The following is a 22,061-nucleotide window of genomic DNA, read 5'->3' on the forward strand; positions in this document are numbered from 1 at the left end:
AGCAGGTTACCATCAATTTTAGCAGGTTATCTGCTTACGTGGCGGCTGAGTTGGCATTTTTAAATAATTTTAATAACTTTTAATAATAAATTTAAAGAAAATTGAAAAAAAATAAAAAAATAAATTATTTAAAAATTATTAAAAATGCCAACTCAGCTGTCACGTAAGCAGGTAACCTGCTAAAATTGATGGTAACCTGCTATCCGGTGAAATTGCATACATTTGAAGTGTTCAGCGACCTAATTGCACGTTTTTGGATGTTCAGTGGTCTAATTGCATCTTTTTTTCGTTCAGTGGCCTAATTGCAATTTTAAGTTACGTTCAGTGGCCAATTTGAACCTTATTCCTATATCCATTTATAGATAGGCAATATCTCACGTTCAATTTCTTACTATTTGAAAAACAAGGGTCATAGTCATCTTAATTATTGTTCATAGATTATATTTACTCCGTACTTCATTATTGAGTATTGAACCACCTAACTTTTATAAGTACTAATAGATTATTTTGGAAGTGAACTTTGTAAGGCCTCACACCCCAACTCGACAAAACATCTGGGAGAATGTAAATCATGATAACTGAGCTGAACCATAGGAGCTAAACCTTTACTTACTGTTCACAAGGAGCCCCCGCTCCCACACTGTGGCTGGTGGGACTCAACCCCTGATCATTCTTCTCAAACTTCACTTATATAACCAACTGAACTGCCCATGCGAGCCGGAAGTAAACTTTTTATCCTTAGTAGAAACAAAACAAAATTACATGAGAATTTACATACAAACTCAAACCAAGAACATTTATTTATGGAAAAAGCAATTACTACATGCTAGGGATTTCTGATTCCAGTTCAATACTAGATTGCCAGCTTGAACACCTATCTAAGTTCATATTGCTATGATTTAGCACTGATCTAGAAGTTTAATAAAGTTCAAATACATGCCAACCAAAACATTCTAAATTACCAATACATGAGAAGCAAAACCTCCAGCAGAACTTCTCAATCTGCAATATGCATTTGTCCCCAGGATTAAATTCAAAGCTTATTTTTATACCAGAAAACACCCTTGTTCTTGTCACCTTCATCTGCCTCCACATAAATACACTCCTTCACTTCTCTGAACATTGCCTTGAACACTGGCGTCCCATCAAATTGATAGTACTCACCCAATATTGGTTTGATAGCCTTTGTGGCCTCCATTGCATGATAGTGTGGCATGGTTGAAAACAGATGATGAGCCACATGAGTATCTGTGATGTTATGAAATACCTTGTTCAGAATTCCATAATCTCTGTCCACGGTGGAGAGGGCGCCCCTTAACCAATCCCATTCCGAGGAATCATAATGAGGCAATGATGGGTGAGTGTGCTGCAGAAACGTGATCAGTACAAGGAACCCGTTTACAATAAGTAACGGGACGCCATAAACACAAAGAACCCAAGACAGCCCTTTAGCTGCCACCAGACGGTACAGTCCATAAGTTACAGCAAAGATACCAGCATCAGATATGAAGATCTGAGCACGCTCACGGTCTGAATATATAGGGCTATAAGGGTCGTAGTGACAGGCAAAGCGGGGATATGGCCGCCCAGAAACATTGAACATCAGGTATAGAGGCCACCCTAGAGTGAGCTGGACAAGGAGCGTGAATGCTCTGCCAGGGGGGTTGTTAAGATATTTGGCATGCGATTTCATGCCAGATTTCTTCTTAGGTACAAAGACTTCATCCCGTTCAAGGGAACCAGTGTTTGAATGGTGACGGCGATGGCTATATTTCCAAGAGAAGTATGGAACAAGGAGAGCAGAGTGTAGGATAAGTCCAACAGTGTCATCAAGCCATTGGTAGTCACTGAATGCATGATGGCCACATTCATGAGCAATGACCCAAACTCCGGTGAGTACACAGCCTTGGCAGATCCAGTAAAGTGGCCAGGCCAGGTAAGAGAGAGGGTGTGGGAGGAGATGGAAATAGCTTGTTGCAACATAGTAGAGGAGAGAAGCAATTATGAGGTCATAAACAACATAGGAGAATGAGCGAAGAACGGATCGTTGAAAACAATGGGGTGGGATGGCTTTCTTAATCTCACCAACTGTGAAAGGTGGTTTGGCATATGGAACACGCTTAACAACATCAGATTTGGACTTCTTGCCCTCAGGCTGTACAGCCGTCCTGCCTCCAGCACCCATTGTTTACTGAACTACAATAAGAACAGATATTTTTGTCATATAAAATGACAGATTTCTGGATGCTTGGTAAACTAAATGGACAGTGAAAAGGATACAAGAAAAGATTGAATATACTAGATGAAAGGAGGAAAAAGGCTAGAAGAGTTCAAGACTAAAAACGAGACATATTACTGCATGAAAGTTAAATGTATCAGAATTAACCATAAACAGAAGTTCTATAGACAGAGTGACAGACAGATGCATATGTATATTTAATCTCAAGTCCTAACTATTAACTATGGTCTATGGACTTTACCTTACTGGCTAAGAGTAATTATTATGTCCTCTCTATTTACAGAAGAGGATACCTTCATAGGACATCCAATTTGGGGATGAATACATGAAAACAATTGGGTAAGAGGCTCACACATATAAAATCAACAACTTGGACCATAGAAGAATTTATTGGATGGCCATCAAGAAAAGGAAGAACTTGCACTTTCTAAAAAGATAAATTAAGCAAGATATTTTATCTTCAAAAAGATAGTTCTTTGACTTAGGTGAATTAAATCTCAATGGGAGAACATTACACATTAAGCAAACCAAACCTATGCTTTCTTTCAAAGTCATGGCTCATTGGTTTCAATTCTTGCAGGTCATAAAGTGTTAGTATTTGCATCAAGTAATAAACCATAAAATCACCTTGGCAATCAGAATTCTGTGAAACCCCAGATGCCAACTGTGCTTCATAAGGATTTTCACTTGAAGAAAATTGTAATTTTTCAGATCTAGTATTGTCATTTAAAATAATGGCTGGGAAAAAAAATTATGGGTGCCTTAACTGTATCAATTTCTCCTCAAGTCAAGCAGAAGTCTTCCACTTGAATTAATCGTGGAAGGCAAGGAAAGTGAACCAGGAGACAAAAGTCAAAAAGTTTCTCAATTAAGAATCAAGCATAAAAAAAAATACATAGATCTAACATTTGGCAAGACGATCAAATTCAGATCCAAGTACTTAAATTAAGGAGAAGCTGACAAATAAGGATGATAAGACCAAAGCATCCCACTTTAACAAATAATAGAAGTAACAAGTGGGCCATTAAATAAACATAAAATAAAATTACCAAATAAATTGATTATAGAATATTTTTAAAAAATAGCATATTCTCTTATAGCTTTTCTCCATGACTTGGAGATCTGATCAAACAACCCACTTAAGGAGCCTTGTACGAAGGTTCACATGTTCACATTAGATTGGATCAATGATAGTGCCAAACAGCTGCATAATTCCTCCATATTCCTAATATCTAATGACCAAACTTGTAAGTCATGTGGCAGCCAATTTTTCCATGTGAACGAGAAAAAAAAAAAAAAAAAAATCTACGCTGTACAATAAATAATGACCTAAATCTATAATCTCGGCAACTAGAAAAGGCAACAGCTAAGAATCTCAAGGCCATAATATTTAGCATCCCCTATAGACATCCTCATATCCATATTCATATAAATAAAGTAAATCAGATCAATGCCCAGTCTTTTACATTTGGCAGCTAGAGATTTTTTTTTAAAGGTAGTGCATTTAATTATTGGATGAATTACACTACAAAATTATTATTAAATCACATGAAATTAAATGTGCAAGTTGTCCAACATCAAGAATGCAATATTTGCCCTAGGGGAGCACTGGAAATAAAATCCCTTCACCTAAATTTTTGGCAAAATCCAATCTAAATTAGAAGAAAAGTTAGTATTAACATTTCAATAGAATTTTCCTTCAAGAAAAATCAAAATTAATATTAAAAAAGTCAAACCATTTGACAAATGATTTAATAGAAATAAAAGTTGTCTACTTTCCTAAAATAACCTTAAGGATAGTTCTATATTCATACATTACTAATAAATCCCAAAAAAAGGAAAAAAAATGTAGTTATCATTTTTTTCAAAAATATGTAGACAAGAAGAGAGTAATAAAAAGAACACATGGAGCTAATCCAATCTAAGTTATTTATAGTTGACCGGCTAAAACAAAGAAAGCCAATAGAGGGCTCCAAGCTCCCACAGTCCCACCAGACTCAAACTTAGAACCTTCTGCTGTTCTGCTTACAAAGTCAATTGTCAGATCAAATCAGCTAAAATGTGGAAAATAACTGATTTGCTACAATGATTGTTAATTTTTTGGTTAAATAAGAAGTTTATAGTAAAAGTGGTAACTTCAGAGATGGAAACATGTTTTTTTTTTTAAAGATTACCTCCATTCATTTAATAATATTATCAGATTATTATTTGGGTGATCCATCAGTAAATTATATTTAAATTTTTGTACAATTGTACTCCGCATTAAATACAAGTATCATTAATAAAAGGATGGATCATTAAACAGAGATACTTTAATGAGCGTTTTTCTTCACCAGCAATGTTCAAGGGAAAAGAAAAATCTCTTCTCCTAAATGAAATGTCGAATTCAACAGAAAGTAATGACGACAAACAGTACTGAAAGCTCAAAGAATCAGTAGATCTGCATATAAAATATCATCCTAAAGCAAGAGAATGAACAAAGACAATTTTAATCTCAGAAATAAAATCCAAATTTATGCAAAAACAATCAGCAAGAGGAAAGCACAAGGAAGAATAGATCTAAAAGGCATAGGCCTATACCGTAAACGGCTGCTATATACAAATGTTGAAGTTCAAACTACAGAGTCCGCATATATATGTAGTGTGTGTATATCAGTATATATACACACAAACATCTTGAATTAGGAAAATTACCTGAACGACCTTCCGTTCCTCTTTCTCAACCTCCAAGAGCTCTTCTCTCTCTCCCTCTCTCTCTCTCCCTATATGTGAATCTCCGGCGGCCTTGTATCTGCGTATGAGGAGAAGAGAGGCCGGTATTTAAGCTTTGGGCTTCCCTCCGAATTCCGAAACGGAAGCACCCTCGTCTTTACGTACACCGTGGACCACACCAACCATTTCACACTTTTTATTCTTATTATTACTACTCCGTACGGCTGCTGCGGATAACTTTTTTTTACTTATCTAAAACTCTCAAATTTTACTCACTCACTTGTACTCCATGATGATGTGACAATTAGAGCTGTCAAAACGGATCAACTCGACCCATATGAGCTGGCCCATCTCAAGTTCAACTGGACCCGTGTAAGATGGGCTGACAGGCTAAACGGGCCAGCTGTAAGCATGTTTATTTTTTATTTTTTTTAATTTACGTGATTAAAATATTTTTTATCATATTACTTAGGAATCCCATGACCTCTAAGTTAGTAACCCAGACTATTTCCAATCAACCATATAAACCATGATTAACAAATATGTATATTTATATATATACAAATATGTATATACACATATAACATATACACATATGATATATGCACATATAAAATTAGATTTTAATTTTTAATATATAATTATAATTTATTTAATTTATATTTAATACTAATATATTTTACATGTAATATTGTTTATTTGTAATTATAATATATATACTATTAAGTTATAAAGTTTATAAAATATATAATTTATTACTTTATGTAGTTTATATAATAAATAAACTTGCATTCAAAAAAAAATATAATAAATAAACTTTAAATTAATATTTATATAAGGATACAATTAATTGTATTAATTAATATAGATATATATTTAGTAATGCTTGTGAATGATGTAAATAGATATATAATTATATTAAAATATTTAATATGTGTTTTTAACATAATTGATTTTAATAGTAATAATTTGATAACTTAATTAAATAAAAGGTCAAGGGTTCAAGTCTTGTTAGCAACAATATTTTTAAATGGGTGGGGATATGGGTTATACGGGCCAACTCCTATAATCCGTATCCCCCACGGGTTACACATGATGGGTTGGAAACCGGACGGGCTGGAAATCCTCTAACCCAGTCCGTGTAAAATACGGGTTAAACTGGCCCAACCCGACAGGTTGGCCCCGTTTTGACAGCTCTAGTGACAATCAATGATATGATAATTTCATCTTGTGGGTCTTAAAAAAAGTGTTTTGTGAGATGGAGTAAAATTTAGGAGTAAGAAGTGAGAGTCTATGTAGTATTTTATTATTATTATTATTATATATTTAGATAATAAAATTATAAATAATTTTTATATTTAAAAAGGTATATTTATTTAATTATAAAATTAGTGTAAAAGTATCATTTAATTAACTGAACAATATACAATTTGTTTGTATGTAATAATCTAGAAAAATTCAATATGTAAAATGATTTGTAATTATATTATATTATTACTAAAATAAATATAGAAAAAAAGAGAAATAATTTAATTATAATTATTTAAAAATAAATCCAACGCATGATATACAAAGTATAAACGCATGCCTTATTTGGTTATTGTCGGATCTACCAAAATTTTGACAAGTCCGTCATTTTCACACCTTGTTTGGTAAATGACAGTTTGGAGCAGCGGATTTACTCTCAACCACCAAAATCTAAAACACACCTTGTTTGCTTGGCAGTTTGAAGCAGGCATATTTGCTCCAAACCACCAAAATATAAAACGCTAGCAGCGTTTCATATTGGCATTTTGGACATTTGCCCAAAACACCCTTAATTCTTATTCTTTTTTTAAAAATGTTTCATTTACAGGCTTCTAAATAAAGAAGCCTGAGACTTCTTTTTTTCCTGCCCATCCAATGTGGGAATCGAATGGGCTGGATTAAATAAGGGAGCGGTGAGCTCCCCTTTTAGTTAATATTTCGATGTGGGATCATTTGATCCCACATCAATTTGTTGTTGTTATTATTATTATTATTATTATTATTATTATTATTATTATTATTATTATTATTATTATTACATCAGTTTGTTTTTATTATAATTATAATTATAATTATGTATACCCTTTTGGTCATTTTACATGTTAATCGCTAATCTAAACAGCTAATTTTATCAAACATATTTTTACAAACTGCTGATCAAACCCGCTAACACAATCCGCTATTTGTTAACCGCTAATACAATCCACTACCGCTAATCGCTAACCGCTAACCGCTGACCGCTGATGGCCAAACAAGCCCATACATAATTACGAGCCAGAGTTCACTGTCTAACAAGTCTTAACTTGAACTTTGGAGGGCTCTTTTGTGTTTGGGTTTGATATGTACTTATATTTAGTTGCCTTCCTCCTAGGACCTTATCTTTATGATTTTAGATTTTGGGCTTGTTTGGATAATAGTGAATTCATCATTTTTTGACGAATTTGACCATAATCAACTTTTTGACAAGGTCAAAACGCTAATTACAACGTTTAGTAATCATCGATTTGGAGCAGTAGTTTAACTCCAAACGCTGAAACCCCAAAATTGTAACGTTTGGGGTTTGACTTTTTGAAAAAGGTTGGTCTTTTCCCAAAACACCATGATAAACATTTATAATTAAAAAAAAAAAATTGTCACTATCACTCTGGAAGCCTCAATGGACATCGAATGGGTACTGAAAATAAAACAAGGGCCATTGAGGCTCCTCTTTATAGAGGAACGCGGCTCAATGACCCTCATTTGTTTTTTGGCGATGTACGACAAAATATAGGGGAGCCTGCACGCGCCATGTAGGCTCTCCTTTGTCTTTTTTAAATAATAATAATAATAATAATAATAATAATAATTACGGAGTATTATTAATTTATTATATTGTTTCTATTTTATTATTTATATTATTATTATTGTATTGTTTCTATTCATTTTTTTAATTATAATGTTCTTATAAGTCATTTTACATGTTAACCGCTAAACTTAAATAGTTAATTTTATCAAATATTATTTTACAAATTGCTAATACAATCCACTAGTTAAACATGTTAACACAATCCACTAACCGCAAACCACTAACCACTAACCGCCATTTGTCAATCAAAGCCTTTGTATATTTGCTCATGCTCAATAATGTCTTTTTAAAATATCTACCAATAAGCTAGTTATCATGCATATGCTATATTTATTTTATTTTATTTTCAAATAATATACATGTGCGCGCGCGCATGAAGGAAAGAAAGAAAACAATCCAAACGTTTACTTCAAGTTTAATGAGGTGACTGGCCGAATAGGATTACCAATTAACCTCGCTAAACCTACATCACTCAAAGTTTTATTTGAAACATTTTATTTCTTATAATAATAGTATAATGGTAGACAGCAACTATCAAGTTTGCAAAAATGAATAGAACCCCCATGCATTTTGCTTGAGCGTGGCATCTCCTTGTTTGTACGTAACTATCTACGTCCTTATCTTAAATTATTATTATCAATATTATTAGGAAAAAAATTGAAATTAGCCACCAAACTACATGTAAAAATGTAATTGTGTCATTCACTCAAAAATTACAATTAATTCTTGAACTGTTCAAAATTATGTAATTCAGCCAAATCTGACATGCTCCTCAAATCATCGCTGACGTGACAATCATTCTATTAAAAATTATTGTTTAAAATTTATTTTAATAATTTTAAATAAAATATTAAAAAAAATTTAAAATTGAAAAACTAACTGTGTCTGTCTTCTGGCCAGTGACAAAGAAAACACTTCCATGCTAGAGACGAAGTGTTTTCTTCGTTTCTAGCCAGGAGACGAAGAACTTTCTTTGTCTCTGGCCGGAGATGAAAACAGGAGGGTGGGTGAGTTTTTCCTTTTAACTTTTTTATTTTATTTAAATTATTAAAATAAATTTAAAAAATAATTTTTAATAGGATGATTGTCACGTCAGCGATGATCTGAGGAGCATGTCAGTTTTGGTCGAATTGCATACTTTTAGACACTTCAGTGACCTTGCATTTTATTAATGAGATGACTAAATTACACTTTTGTGTGTAGTTCGGTGACTAATTTAAAATTTTTTATATTATTATTATTATCATCATCACCATTATTATTATTATTATTATTATTATTATTATTATTATTATTGTTATTGTTATTGTTATTATTATTATTATTATTATTATTATTATTATTATATTATTGTACTCTCGGAATTAAAATATCAATCACGCAACTTGATTTTGGACGGCCATTTTCAAAACTTTAACTCCGTATTAATTACTCCAGCTTTTACGTGTACTTTTTTGTAAAATATCAATTTCTTTAATTTTGAAATGACAAAATTTGGTTGAAAATATCTATCAAAAGATTTGTAGGAAATAAATGTGTACATGTATGTATGTATGTACACGGATGTCCGGAAAATAATTGAGAACCAATTGTAATTGTCCACGTGTCCAGATTTAACGGATCATATGTAATTTTTTTTTAAAAATGCGATGACATTTTCATAAATAATTCGACCTTTGATGCAAATAACATATGTTAATAGTGCAAGTGTGCAAGTAAAATCCCTATGTATCTCTTCATACATATTTTCTCAACCCCCCACACAAAGAGTCAATACTTTCACTGGGATTTGAACTTGTGACCTCCTATTTGTGAGAGGCACAATTATGCCGCTCGATCACAGGGTCATTGAAACTTCAAAATAAACTTAATTTTAACCTATTATATTTTAGTAAAGATATATATGTATTTTGTAATGGTTAAAAGACAAGAATTAAACTAAAATAGATTAAAGTTATATAATTGAGAAATTAAATACATTTTTCTTGAACGTAACTAAAGTTATATAATGTGATATGGGGTCTTCCGAGTAAGGTGGTTTTGTCACGTTTAGTCCTAAACTTTTATATTGATCACTCGTGGCAATCATTATGCGTTGGACCCGTGTCCAGCATGCTTGCTGGACACGGGTAACAGTGTCGTTAGGCACTGTTATCTCCTTTTTTTTTTTTTTTTTTTTTTTTTAAAATTTCAGACAGCTTCATTGTAAGAGTATATGTTCATAATTTTATTACTATATGTTAATAACTATACATTCATAACTCCATAATTGTACGTTCATAACTCTATAACTGTACATTCATAATTCCATAACTGTACATTCATAACTCCATAACTGTACATTCATAACTCCATAATTGTACATTCATAATTTTCGAAGCTCTATGTTCACAATTTTAGAGCTCTATGTTCATAATTTTGTCACTATATGTTCATAATTGTAAGTTCATAATGTTAGAGCTCTTTGTTCATAATTCGATCAATAACTGTACATTCATAATTCCATACTGTAGATTCATAATCTTATAACTGTAGATTCATAACTCCATAACTGAAGATTCATAACTCTATAACTGTACATTCATAACTTCATAACTGTACATTCATAATCTTCGAAGCTCTATATTCACAATTTTAAAGCTCCATGGTCATAATTTTATCACTATATATGTTCATAATTGTAAGTTCATAATGTTAGAGCTCTGTGTTCATAATTTCATAATTGTATAACTGTATATTCATAACGGCATAACTGTACATTCATAACGGCATAACTGTACATTCATAATCAAAAAAAAAAAAAAATAACGCCGTTAACGGCAAAACGCGCGCGAATTTTTTTTTTTTTTTTTTAACTAAATGACGCGTTTTTTTTTAAAAACGACGTCGTTTTGGGCCCGTGTCCACAATTCAATGTGGACACGGGTCCAGGGCATAATTTGCCCACTCGTGGTCCTTCGACTTTTAAATTGTTACCATCTATGGCCCAACCGTCCAAGCTTACCACCCATAGTCTTTCAACTTTCAAAATTTAACAAGTTGAGGTCCTCCTAAAAGACTATGGGTGGTTAAAATTTGATACTTAAAGGACTACAGGTGGTTAACTTGAATCACAAATGGTAAAAATTTGAAAATTGAAAGATTACGAATTACTAATTTGAAAGTTTATGATTAAACGTGACAAAATTATTATACTCGAAGAACCAGATGGTATAGCTCATAATTGCATTTAAGTCAATTAAAATTATGTGTGGTTGATTTTGTTAGTTTTCGTGCTTGTGTGATGACCTCGACGACAGTGATAATTATAATAACAACAACGCTCGTGCTGCGCGAGGGTGAAGCTCCGGCCAGATCACCAGATTCATGCCGCTTATATATATGTCCAAAATCAATGTGATAATACTATATTGTTACGTGCAACTACAACGGCACATGTCTGTTCATATGTTTTTTTTCTCATATTTAATGTTGGCATGTATGCAATCAATCCTTATGCCATGGAACCGTGTTCACCATCCATGGTGAATACGGTCCCAACGGTGTTAGTGCATCGTTATTTTTTTTTTCTTAATTAATCGCGTGACTTTTCTTCTTCATTTTCACATTTCGCGGTTTCACTTTAATTTGAGGTGAGCAATGATTTCGGACATTCATAAATTATGAATCCATGCCTGCACATTCACTTTGGACCCGTGCCTACACATTCCCGTCCGAAACCATGACTGCTGCCTGCATATTCACTTTGGACCTGTGCCTACACATCCCCGTCCGAAACCATGACTGCTCCTCTGTAGCGCAAGCTTCTTCAACATTCATAAATTATGAATTTTCTGTTATGAAATTATGAATTTTCTGTTATGAGATTATGAATTTTCTATTTTGAGATTATGAATTTTCTGTTTTGAGATTATGAATTTACAATAAATTCATAATCTCATAACAGAAAATTCATAATTTAATAAATGTTTTTCTTTTATGTGATTATGAATTTTCTGTTATGATATTATGAATTTACAGTACATTCATAATCTCATAACAGAAAATTCATAATCTGACCAAACGCGCACCGTTAACACCACATCCGCGAATTTTTATTTTTTTTTACGTAAAAACGGTGCCGTTTGAACCCGTGTTCACCATTCATGGTGAACACGTTTCCAGGACATAATTTGCGGTATGCAATAAAACTACATGCACCGATTATCTAAAATGATATTCTAGTAGATTTATTAATATAATTGAAAAAAATTCATCTTTTAAAAAAAGGGAAAATTAATCATTGAAGAGTCACTTTGTACCACTAGATTACAAAATCATTGACAAACAATCTATATGATATTGATATGATGTGAAGTGGATTAGAGGTGATTGTGATCGATAGTGGAGGTTGGCCGGCATGGCGAGGTATAAAGGTATTTACTTTTGGGTTAGGGTATGATGAGGTTATGGACGGTGTTTGAGTTTTTGGGCTAGGGGGGTCTATGATTGGGTAGCAGATCCCATGTATTTTTTTTTTTTTTTTTTTTAATGATGAGGAAATTCGTAGTTACTATTTAAAAGTGTATTTAGTAAATACTCTTTTCTTTTGATCGTAATTGACAAATAATGACATGTAAATCAACTTAGATTGTCCATAGTTTATATTCTCAAATCAAGAAAGTCAATATATTTCTCCACTAAGAGTCGAATTTGAAATGTTTTGATTACCAGTTAACAATTTAACAAATTTAGTTAGGATTGTCCAGATCAAATTGGATTGAATTCGGTGATGGAGGCTGAGAGGCAATGTTTATTGTGGGTATTCATAGAAAAAGAAAAGAAAAAAAAAAGTTATGATTGCAAGGTCTAGTGTAGCATAATTGCAAAATATCAGATATTAGTACATGGGTTGTGGATCGGATCATTTATTTATTTATTTATTATTATTATTATTATTTTTTTGGGGGAATGAGATCGGATTTTTTATTAACTGGGCTTTGGGGCAGATTATTATTAACATGGGTTAATTTTCAAAATGGTCCTTCGACAATGACTTTTTCTTAAATTGATTTCTTTTGATTTTTAATTTTTCTAAAGTGGTTCTCCGACTTTTGAATTTTAAGTCAAAATGGTCATTTGTTAGCTTTGGCGTTAAGTTGGTGTTAAAATGAAAGGTAAAACTGAAAATTTAGGTTTTGCACTCCAATTTAAAGCAATCTGTGATTCTTTTCCAATCTGCGCACATATTTCTTCAAATTAATTTTTTGCTCTCCTAAATCTGCAATTAAAATTTGGGATAATCAACTAGAATACCATAAATCTTTGAGGAAGCTTGTGGATGAAGTTGAAGATTAACTTTTTTTTGACCTTTTAGATGATGATTGTTTTAAGAAGTATTTTATGTGGAATTGGGCTAATTGCATCTTTTTATTTTTAATTTTTTGGGTGTACCAAATTTTTCACCGTCAGACGACTAATAATTTCTTCACTGAATTGTATGCACATTTTTTCGATAAGACAGCTGGTATGAAGATTTAAGATTGTTTCATACCTAAAGTCAATGATCAAACCCCTAATCTTTGATTCAAGATGGATGAGTTTCTTCCACTCAACCACACCACATGAGGTTAATTGCATCTTTTTATTCACTTATGTCCACATCTTGTATCACTTTTTAAGTATTAATAATAAGAGTAAAAGACATTTTTGGTCATGGACTTATAGTGGCTTGGACAATTTTAGTCCTTAATAAAAAAAATTGCCATTTTATGGACAGAGTTATTGTGGCGAGGACATTTTTGGTCCTCCGTCTATATTTCTGTTAGATAACCGTATGAGAGAGGGGCAATTACGTCAATTTAGGCTATCTCCTTCTATCTATTATATCTATGTGTGTTTGGCGGCTTCGATTCTCCTTCTATCTATTTGATTAGTAACCTGTTTGGCGGCTTCGATTCTCCGGCAATTTCTTCGTACAACTGCAACTTGGACTCTCCGACTCCTTCGAATTATGACCGAGAAGAAAACAAAACACACATAGATATAATAGATAGAAGGAGATAGCCTAAATTGACGTAATTACCCCTCTCTCAAACGGTTATCTAACAGAAATATAGACGGAGGACCAAACATATCCTCGCTACAATAACTCTGTCCATAAAATGGCAAATTTTTTTATAAAGAACTAAAATTGTCCAAGCCACTATAAATTTAGGACCAAAAATATCTTTTACTCTAATAATAATATGTTCATTGTTCAATAATAATAATAATAATAATAATAATATATTGCCACTGCATTCGTACGTACATTGTCACCATGAAAAGCTTTAAACAATAACTAGTATTTGCCCCATGCAATATACGGACAAAAATTTATAAATATTGTTGTAACGTTATGATACAAAGCAGAATTAGTTTTATTGTCACCATGAAAAGCTTTAAACAATAACTTGGAGCTGAGGAGTCGTTTTTCTTATATATTGAATTTTTAAGGGTTCCATTCATCAATTATAGAAGTATTGATTGGTGCTGCATCATCCAATTAAGGAAAGTAAATCATCACAAACTTAATTATCTCATCATCTTACATAGTTACATATGGTTGGTTACGGCAGGTTGTTGGTCCATGTTGAAAATTACCAATCGTTATGCTGTGGAATAGTGTGCACCTTGCAAAGTGGACACGGTTCTATATTCATAATTACTGAACTATATATTTATAAGAGTAAATATCCAAAATGGTACCTCAACTATAGCTAAATTCACAAATTGGTCCTCGAATTTCAATTCTAACCAATTAAGTCCTTAACTTTGCAATTTTAACACGATTTGGTCCTTCAAACACTTCTGCATTAACGCCGACGCTCGCGCCGTCATCGACGATCTACAGAAATACCCGCAGCTCTCACTGGAGCACATGGAGGCCTCCAGGATGACGCTGCACCGGTTCGGAAACACGTTGTCTTCTTCACTCTTGTACGAACTCAACTACATTGAATCCAAAGGGAGGATGAAGAAAGGCGACAGGATTTGGCAGATTGCTTTCGGCGGTGGATTCAAATGTAACAGTGCGGTCTGAAAATGCAACCGGAACCCTAAAAAATCGACGATGGACCATGAAATTACATATATATCCTCAAAAATCACAGTCAACAAACGGTCAAATAGACGGAGGACCAAATCGTGTTAAAATTGCAAAGTTAAGGACTTAATTGGTTGAAATTGAAAGTCAAGGACCAATTTGTGAATTTAGCTATAGTCAATGGACCATTTTGGGTATTTACTCTATTTATAATTATAAAACTATATATTCATAATTTTTGACCTTCATATTCATAATTATTTAACTCTATATTCACAATTATACAACTCTATATTCATAATTACTGAACTATATGTCCATAATTATAAAGTTATATATTCATAATTTTTTAACTTCATATTCACAATTATTCAATCTCTATATTCATAATTATGTTAAGAACTCTATGTTTATAATTATAAAACTATATGTTCATAATTTTTGAACTATATAATCATAATTATGAATAGTTTTAGAACCGTGTCCACCTTGTTCCACAGCATAATTTGCCGAAAATTAATCTAACCCGGCCACCTAAAAATTAGGCTAAACAAGCCCAACACGTTGGGTTGGGCAAGTTATATCGTGGACCAGGGTCCACTTAGCATTGTGGACCCTGAATCAAAACGACATCGTTTGATGTTTAAGTTTTAACAGATTCTGTAACTTCCCGTTTCTCATGTTTCAACACAAAATTTTAATTTATTCTATGTACAGAATCTTTACGCTAAATGTACAGAATTCCGTAACATGATGTACAGAAACACATAACACGATATACATACATATGTTTTCTATTTTACTTGTTTTCATATCTAATTTGAGTTAATACCCAAAATCGTCTTCGACTATAGTGGTTTTTCTCAATTTCGTCCTAAACGACTTTGGTGACCTAATATCGTCCCAGACTTTTGTGTTTCGCTCAATTTAGTCCCAGATTTTTGTATTTTTGCTCAATTTAGTCCCTCATTTGTTATTCTGTCCATTTGGTGTTAAATAAATAGACAATTCAGTAATTTTAATATTAACATCTCTTTACTCATAGACATGTGAACTGTGAAATCCTTTTTTTTTTTTTTAATGAATTACTCCTAAAACTGCGAATATAAAATTTGATTTGCAGGTCCGGGAGTAATTCTGGGTGTAATTCGTACAAGAAAAAGGAATTTCGCACTTCACAAGTTGAAAGTAAAGAGAGATCAATATTGGCATTACTGAATTGTCCCTTTATTTAACACCAATTTGACGGAATAACAAATGGATGACTAAATTGAGCGAAACACAAAAGTCTGGGACGATATTAGGTCACCAAAGTCATTTAGGACGAAATTGATAAAAACCACTATAGTCGAGGACGATTTTGGGTATTAACTCTATCTAATTTATATAAATAATAATGTTATATAGACACATAATTGCATAATATAAGACATAAATTCGTAAAATAAGACATATAATGTGTTTTGTGTTATACAACTACTAATCAATTTCATGTACAGAATTCTTATACTTAATGTACAAAATTGTGTAACATAATATACAAAAATGTATAACATGATGTACAGAAATGCAAAATTTTTTAGTTTCCAACGTAAACTTGTAAATGGTTTCCATTGGAAAACCAATTGATCTAGTTTCTGTCAAGAACTAAATTTCTGATTCCCTACGAAAATCAACTAAGAAAATGAAAAATAAGAAAAAAGTTACTTCTGATTCCCTACGAAAGTCAAAAAAATTACTTCGGATTTCTGATTCCCTAGGGTCAGGTTCCTGTGAGGTCAGGTCTTCCCGTGCGGTCAGTGCGGCATACACCATTAGGTATGCATAAATGCACCATACAGTGTTCGAAAATACACCATTATGTGTGGTGTATTTTTTTTTTTTTTTTGTGGTGTATTTTTTGGCATTTCATTCTGGTGTATTTTCGTATATGGTGCATTTATGCATACCTAATGGTTCCGCACTGACCAACGGAAGACCTGACCTCACATGAACCAATATATATATATATATATATATATATATATATATATATATATATATATATATATATATATATATCATTTTTCGGAAAAATACACTTTATTTTTCCAATGACCAAAAATCAATTTTCTTTAATCATCACTTTGCCCCTTACCAAACACTAAAAACTCAAAAAAAAAATTCACAAATCATTTTCTAAATTTCCATACATAGCATAGAAGCATAATGACTAGAATAACTGAATAACTGAATAACCAAGTAACGGTCCACAAGAAACCTGGAATTACAAAAAAATGGTCCAAAAATATCAAGGAAATGAAAACACAAATGCCTAAATAACGTTAACACTACTCATTACTCCCAGTGTTTGAATTGTGGAGCAATGGCTAAAAATTGAGAATAGTACAGGAAAGAGCACAACACAGCAGACTGAGCAGAGGCCTAAGGTACAGAGGGTACACTACTAAAGAAAACAAGTCTAGACGCCTGATTTGCGCATTTCAGCAGCCCCATGGGCGAAGTGGCACCTTTCTCCAAAAGTGCATGATCCTTTACTGAAATTGTCACATAGCTTTGTCTTAAAATTGCTTGAATTTGCTCCGTGTGCTGGACCTCCGTGTGCTGGACCTCCGTGTGCTGCAGGTGCTGCTCTTCCCGGCCCACCTACTGAACCAAGGCTGCTAATCAGCTCTCGTACCATTGCACTAGCTTGAGAGATTTGCTCAAATGTACCCTCCAGCTCAATGTTCTTCAGGGTTTTATCTGTTTCGTGATCTCTAATTGACAATTTTACACCTGTTTGCCGACATATCTGCTTGGAGTTCACTCCGCTCTTCCCAATGATAGCTCCGGCGAGGGATGCATCCACACTAATTTTTGCAGTAGCAGAGGAACCAAAGCTGGCAGCAGGTCCTGATACAGGCTGCTGCTGCTCCATCCGGCCACCAAAACGCCCAGGAAGAGGTCCAGGCCCCATGGCACGAGGATCCTCATGACCTGGCATAATGGGCTTCCCAATTTCCCATTCCCCATGAGCAAAGTGGCACTTATCACCGAATTTACATCCTTCAGCTGAGTTATATTTGTTGCATAGTTTGGTTTTGACAGCAGCACCAGAAGAAGTACCATTTGAAATGGGTGGTGCTGGCATGTTTCTTGAGTTCGGAGCTGGGGCCAAATTCATTATCTGGGCAACAGCATTATAGCCACCCGGAACATAGTGAAGAAAATGGCAGCTCTCACCAAAAGGACATCCAGCAGTACTGCACACAAAATAAAATATAAATTGTAAATACTACTATACTAAATACAATTTGAGAACCATGTGTGCTTGCCCCAAAATAAAAATGAAGTTTCAAATTTTAACAGAATAAAGATCATTGGACACACAAATAACTAATTTTCATCATCAGATTAATAATAACCCAAAAAAAAGAAGATAAATTGCATAAGACAATTGCTTTTCATCAAGATCCCACCGTCGCAAATCTTAAGTGAGCACACACTGCATATATCCACATGTACAGGTTACAAAGTGAGCTTTCTCTTAAATATCAAATGTTGGAAACTTATTTTTAATTAGCACAAAAAAGGTTTCTCAAGTAGTCAGTTTGACACAGTTAATCATGGGTTAAGGAATACAGTGGGCTAAACTGCAACCTAAAAGTAGTGTTTTAGGATGAACAGGGGCATCTTCTCATGATACATCAAAACAGCAATAAACTCAAGCTCAACAAATATACTGCAAGTAATAACCCTACTGAAGAGTAGAACATATGCTTAAGTTACAAACAACAGCTTTGTATATAAAAGTATGATAACTTAATTGATACAGTCAAGCCCACTCAAGTTAAACGACAATTGGAATAGTTCTTAACAAATATATATATTCCAAGTCATACATGTATTTCATCGCTTCAGATACCAGGCACAGTATTTCAGAGCAAAAGTATAATGCATGTCTGTATTTTATTTTTTGATAATACATATATGACACAAATAGTAATTGACGTAATCAAGCAAAATGGTACAAAGAGCATTTCTTAACAAATATTGTCAAATTCATACTTCTATTGATCTTAACCATGGTACAAAGTCAAACATTTGCAACTTGTGGAAAAATTAGAGACCTTTTAATTTTGACAATTTAAGCTGGGGTTTAAAAGTTCATAGCAAATTTTGTCAAATTCAATTTTAGGCCATAATTCAATTAGGACTTATTGATGTGAACACTTACTCCCATCCTCAACAACCAAAGAACAAAAGGAAAGAAATCTGCCACAACTGAAATTACCTCATTTAGAGTATGTAATTATCACCAAACCAATTTACTTCTCAAAGATCCAAACTTATTTTAACAACAAAGTCACAAAATTAAACTAAACTTTGGCAAAACAAATCTTAAAATTTTCAAGGAACTAAAGGTTTAAATTGAGAAGGTAAGGGAATTAGTCAATGGAAGTAATTCTTGTATTGCAACAGGGAAAGCAGTTAAATGGAACCAGACTGTCTCTGTACTTAGTCAGATAAATTTTAATTCCCTTGGTTTCTCCAAGAATGGTGCTTGAAGGAGTAGCACCACCTTGGAAATGGTTTTCACAGAGAAAATTTTGCTTCTGCAGGTGACATAAGCACCTGATACACTAGGTCTTAGAGAATTCTGATGAATCATGATTCAGTTTATTTCAGTTATTGGACGGTGAAGAATTCTAGAAAACATTGTATGATAAAAATTGGTCTAAAGCATATAAACCTTCGATTAATGTTTCAACAATAATTGGTGGATGATGGTAGTGATGTGTACAGATAAAAAGCTGAGATGGGCCACATGGCATGGGTATTTGGTAAAAGTCAACCAAGTGTCATCAGTGAGAATCTAAGAGAGAAAGTCCTCTTCCACCTTTATCAATAAGAACTAATTTGGCCAAATTGCCAAAATGGCAACAAACCTTCAATTCTTGGCTGAAATTGACAATTTCACATAATTAAAATGTTCAGTCATCATCACAATGTGCAAGCACATTGCTTTTTCCGATCATTAAGCCTTATAGAAACACTTACTAGAAACCTGTAAGTGTTTCTATAGCAAATATACTACAGACAGTTGGGCTGTTTAAGTGTCACACTCCTGAGCACAATACAATTGGCACCAATTTACTAAACAAAAATTGTTAATATATACTTCTTCCTTTGTGAATGCCTTATTCATTAGACACTGCATAAGCATAATTGACTCATATTGCCCGTAAAAGAAGTGTATATTTGACTGGCTAAAACATATAACCTTTTGGGAACATATATGACAACAGTAAGAAAATAGTTAGTAGTAAGTGGATAATATTCATGATTAAACGCTTTAACAGTAAATTAAAATTTTAAAATACTCATTTTAGGTAAGTAAAGATTATAACCTGAAATACTTCGTGCATGGCTTCGATTTGCTTCCTATACCACTTGAAATTGTGTCCAATTCTGTTGCAGAACATTAATTATTTATTTCCAGTTAGAAATTATGTTCATTTTAAAATTTGTATTACTTGAATATCCAGCAGAAATTACTGATTATTACCAGCAAGAGCTAAATTAGAGCTTAAATTTAAGCATTTGAGGATATACTTTCTGGATGAGGGAATAAGTAAAGAATGCTGTCCTCCACATTGTATAACCAGTAAGTTCACAATACCCCTCATCATTAAATACAAATAATTTCATCATGAATAATACCTTAAATCAATATTTTTCACTCTTTTAGTTGATATATTTTATCTGAAAACAGGGATACTTATTTTCAGTAAGCAAAATGGTTTCTTTTGGGTAAGTTACAAATTCCAGAGTTGGGATTATTTTCTTTTGGGTCCTAACTTCTCACTCATCTTCTAGGAAGCAAATAAAGAAGTTCAAAAAAATGGATGAGGAACAAGCACTACACGATTCAGGAAATTTATCGCTCTCGAATCTGCAAATCTCAGGCTTTAAGCACGTAACAATGAACACTAAAGTACACTTCAGTACACCATCCTAAATTACCAAAAAATCTTCACATGATTGTACAGTAAGTTAAGCAAAACAACGCACCATTTAACAGATAATTATTAACGCTATTAGACAGTGTAAATCCAAAAAAAAAAAAAAAAAAAACAAAACAAAACAAACAAACCTTGCTTGGCCTTTTTAAAATCTCCATTGACGTTGGGAGCAGCTTCGTATCTGGTCCTCTTTTTGGTGTACATGGCTTCAGAGAGCACGGATCGAGACCGGAACGAATCCTGCAAGCTCAGCAACAAAATTCAAATATACCGAAGAAAAGGTGGCGAAAATTCCAGATGAAGTCGAATCTAGAAGCTGGAAGTAAAAGGAACAGTAGGAGAAGAAGCAGCTCCAACCGGCCAAAACCCTAACCCAAGCCTAATCTAGGGTTTATGCGAAGCTTGAAGATGAATGGGCTGACGAGTCGATGGCTCGTAAAGAGAGCGAGAGGATGGGGTGATAGATATAATATCTATCTATATATATATATATATATTCCAGGAATATTAATATTATACAGCTTGGGAGAAGAAAATCGGGTTAAATTTAGTTGAGACTCCGGGTTGGATTCCGCCCCACGATTTTCTCCCGGTTTTGTCAAAAATCAGTGTCACGTGCCGTGAGTTGAGCTATCAGCTATGACATGAGCATAGATCTGGGAAGTGGGAACATCACGTGCTGCGAATTTGTGTACCGCCCATAAAAATATATATGGAGCTTTGGGCTGGGCTTTCAGCCTTAATTTTTGTACTACTCTTCTTACGGCCCATATATTTTTTATAATAATTTTGGTCGCAAATTATATCGTAAACAAAGATCCATTTTATATGATCATCTTTCTTCTTCTTCTTTTTTATGGTCATCTTTTAGTGTATAATAAAATACTTCTTTTTTTGTCATATACTAATATATATGAAGCCTCCATACGCTGGTATAGGGTTGGCAAGGAAAGTTTTTGCTTATTTGAAATGATTATTTATAAATTTATAATCATTTATTTTATAAATTATAAGTAGATGATCAAGATATTGATAATGTGAATTGAGGAATTTTAACTTTAAATTACCTTTGTAAATTGTTGTCACTTATGGATTTATTTATGGTCTTATGGATTGATAGATCAATGATTGTTTATTGGTTTTGATATTTTATATGACATTTTT

The 22,061-nt window shown here is 33.1% G+C and overlaps 2 protein-coding genes across 5 annotated transcripts; both read right to left on the minus strand.

Annotated features, from left to right (window-relative positions):
- Positions 1 to 769: 769 nt before the first annotated feature.
- Positions 770 to 5,121, minus strand: LOC109150720 (delta(12)-fatty-acid desaturase FAD2-like). Of its 4 annotated transcripts, none has more exons than XM_019298712.1 (2): positions 4,934 to 5,121; positions 770 to 2,191 (listed from the first exon to the last, which is right to left on the minus strand). In XM_019298712.1, the coding sequence occupies exon 2, from the start codon at positions 2,183 to 2,185 to the stop codon at positions 1,034 to 1,036; it is 1,152 nt and encodes a 383-aa protein (XP_019154257.1). In that variant the 5' UTR covers positions 2,186 to 2,191; positions 4,934 to 5,121; the 3' UTR covers positions 770 to 1,033. The 4 variants fall into 4 exon arrangements, with proteins under 4 accessions (XP_019154257.1, XP_019154252.1, XP_019154268.1 ...); XM_019298707.1 differs by having other exon boundaries at positions 770 to 2,196; positions 4,934 to 5,051; XM_019298723.1 differs by lacking the exon at positions 4,934 to 5,121 and adding an exon at positions 2,867 to 3,222.
- A 12,010-nt stretch (positions 5,122 to 17,131) lies between these two features.
- Positions 17,132 to 21,368, minus strand: LOC109150742 (zinc finger CCCH domain-containing protein 44-like). Its single transcript, XM_019298730.1, has 3 exons — positions 21,029 to 21,368; positions 20,283 to 20,343; positions 17,132 to 18,134 (listed from the first exon to the last, which is right to left on the minus strand). The coding sequence occupies exons 1-3, from the start codon at positions 21,099 to 21,101 to the stop codon at positions 17,351 to 17,353; spliced, it is 918 nt and encodes a 305-aa protein (XP_019154275.1). The 5' UTR covers positions 21,102 to 21,368; the 3' UTR covers positions 17,132 to 17,350.
- Positions 21,369 to 22,061: the final 693 nt, after the last annotated feature.

This window comes from Ipomoea nil, unplaced genomic scaffold, assembly GCF_001879475.1.
Source record: "Ipomoea nil cultivar Tokyo-kokei standard unplaced genomic scaffold, Asagao_1.1 scaffold0268, whole genome shotgun sequence".
Classification (NCBI taxonomy): Eukaryota; Viridiplantae; Streptophyta; class Magnoliopsida; order Solanales; family Convolvulaceae; genus Ipomoea; species Ipomoea nil.

Coding starts and splice junctions, on each gene's coding strand:
- LOC109150720 (XM_019298712.1), bottom strand. CDS start 2,185: ATGGGTGCTGGAGGCAGGACGGCTGTACAGCCTGAGGGCAAGAAGTCC.
- LOC109150742 (XM_019298730.1), bottom strand. CDS start 21,101: ATGTACACCAAAAAGAGGACCAGATACGAAGCTGCTCCCAACGTCAAT. Junction 20,344..21,028: donor TTTTAAAAAGGCCAAGCAAG/GTTTGTTTGTTT, acceptor GTTCTGCAACAG/AATTGGACACAATTTCAAGT. Junction 18,135..20,282: donor CCATGCACGAAGTATTTCAG/GTTATAATCTTT, acceptor TTTTGTGTGCAG/TACTGCTGGATGTCCTTTTG.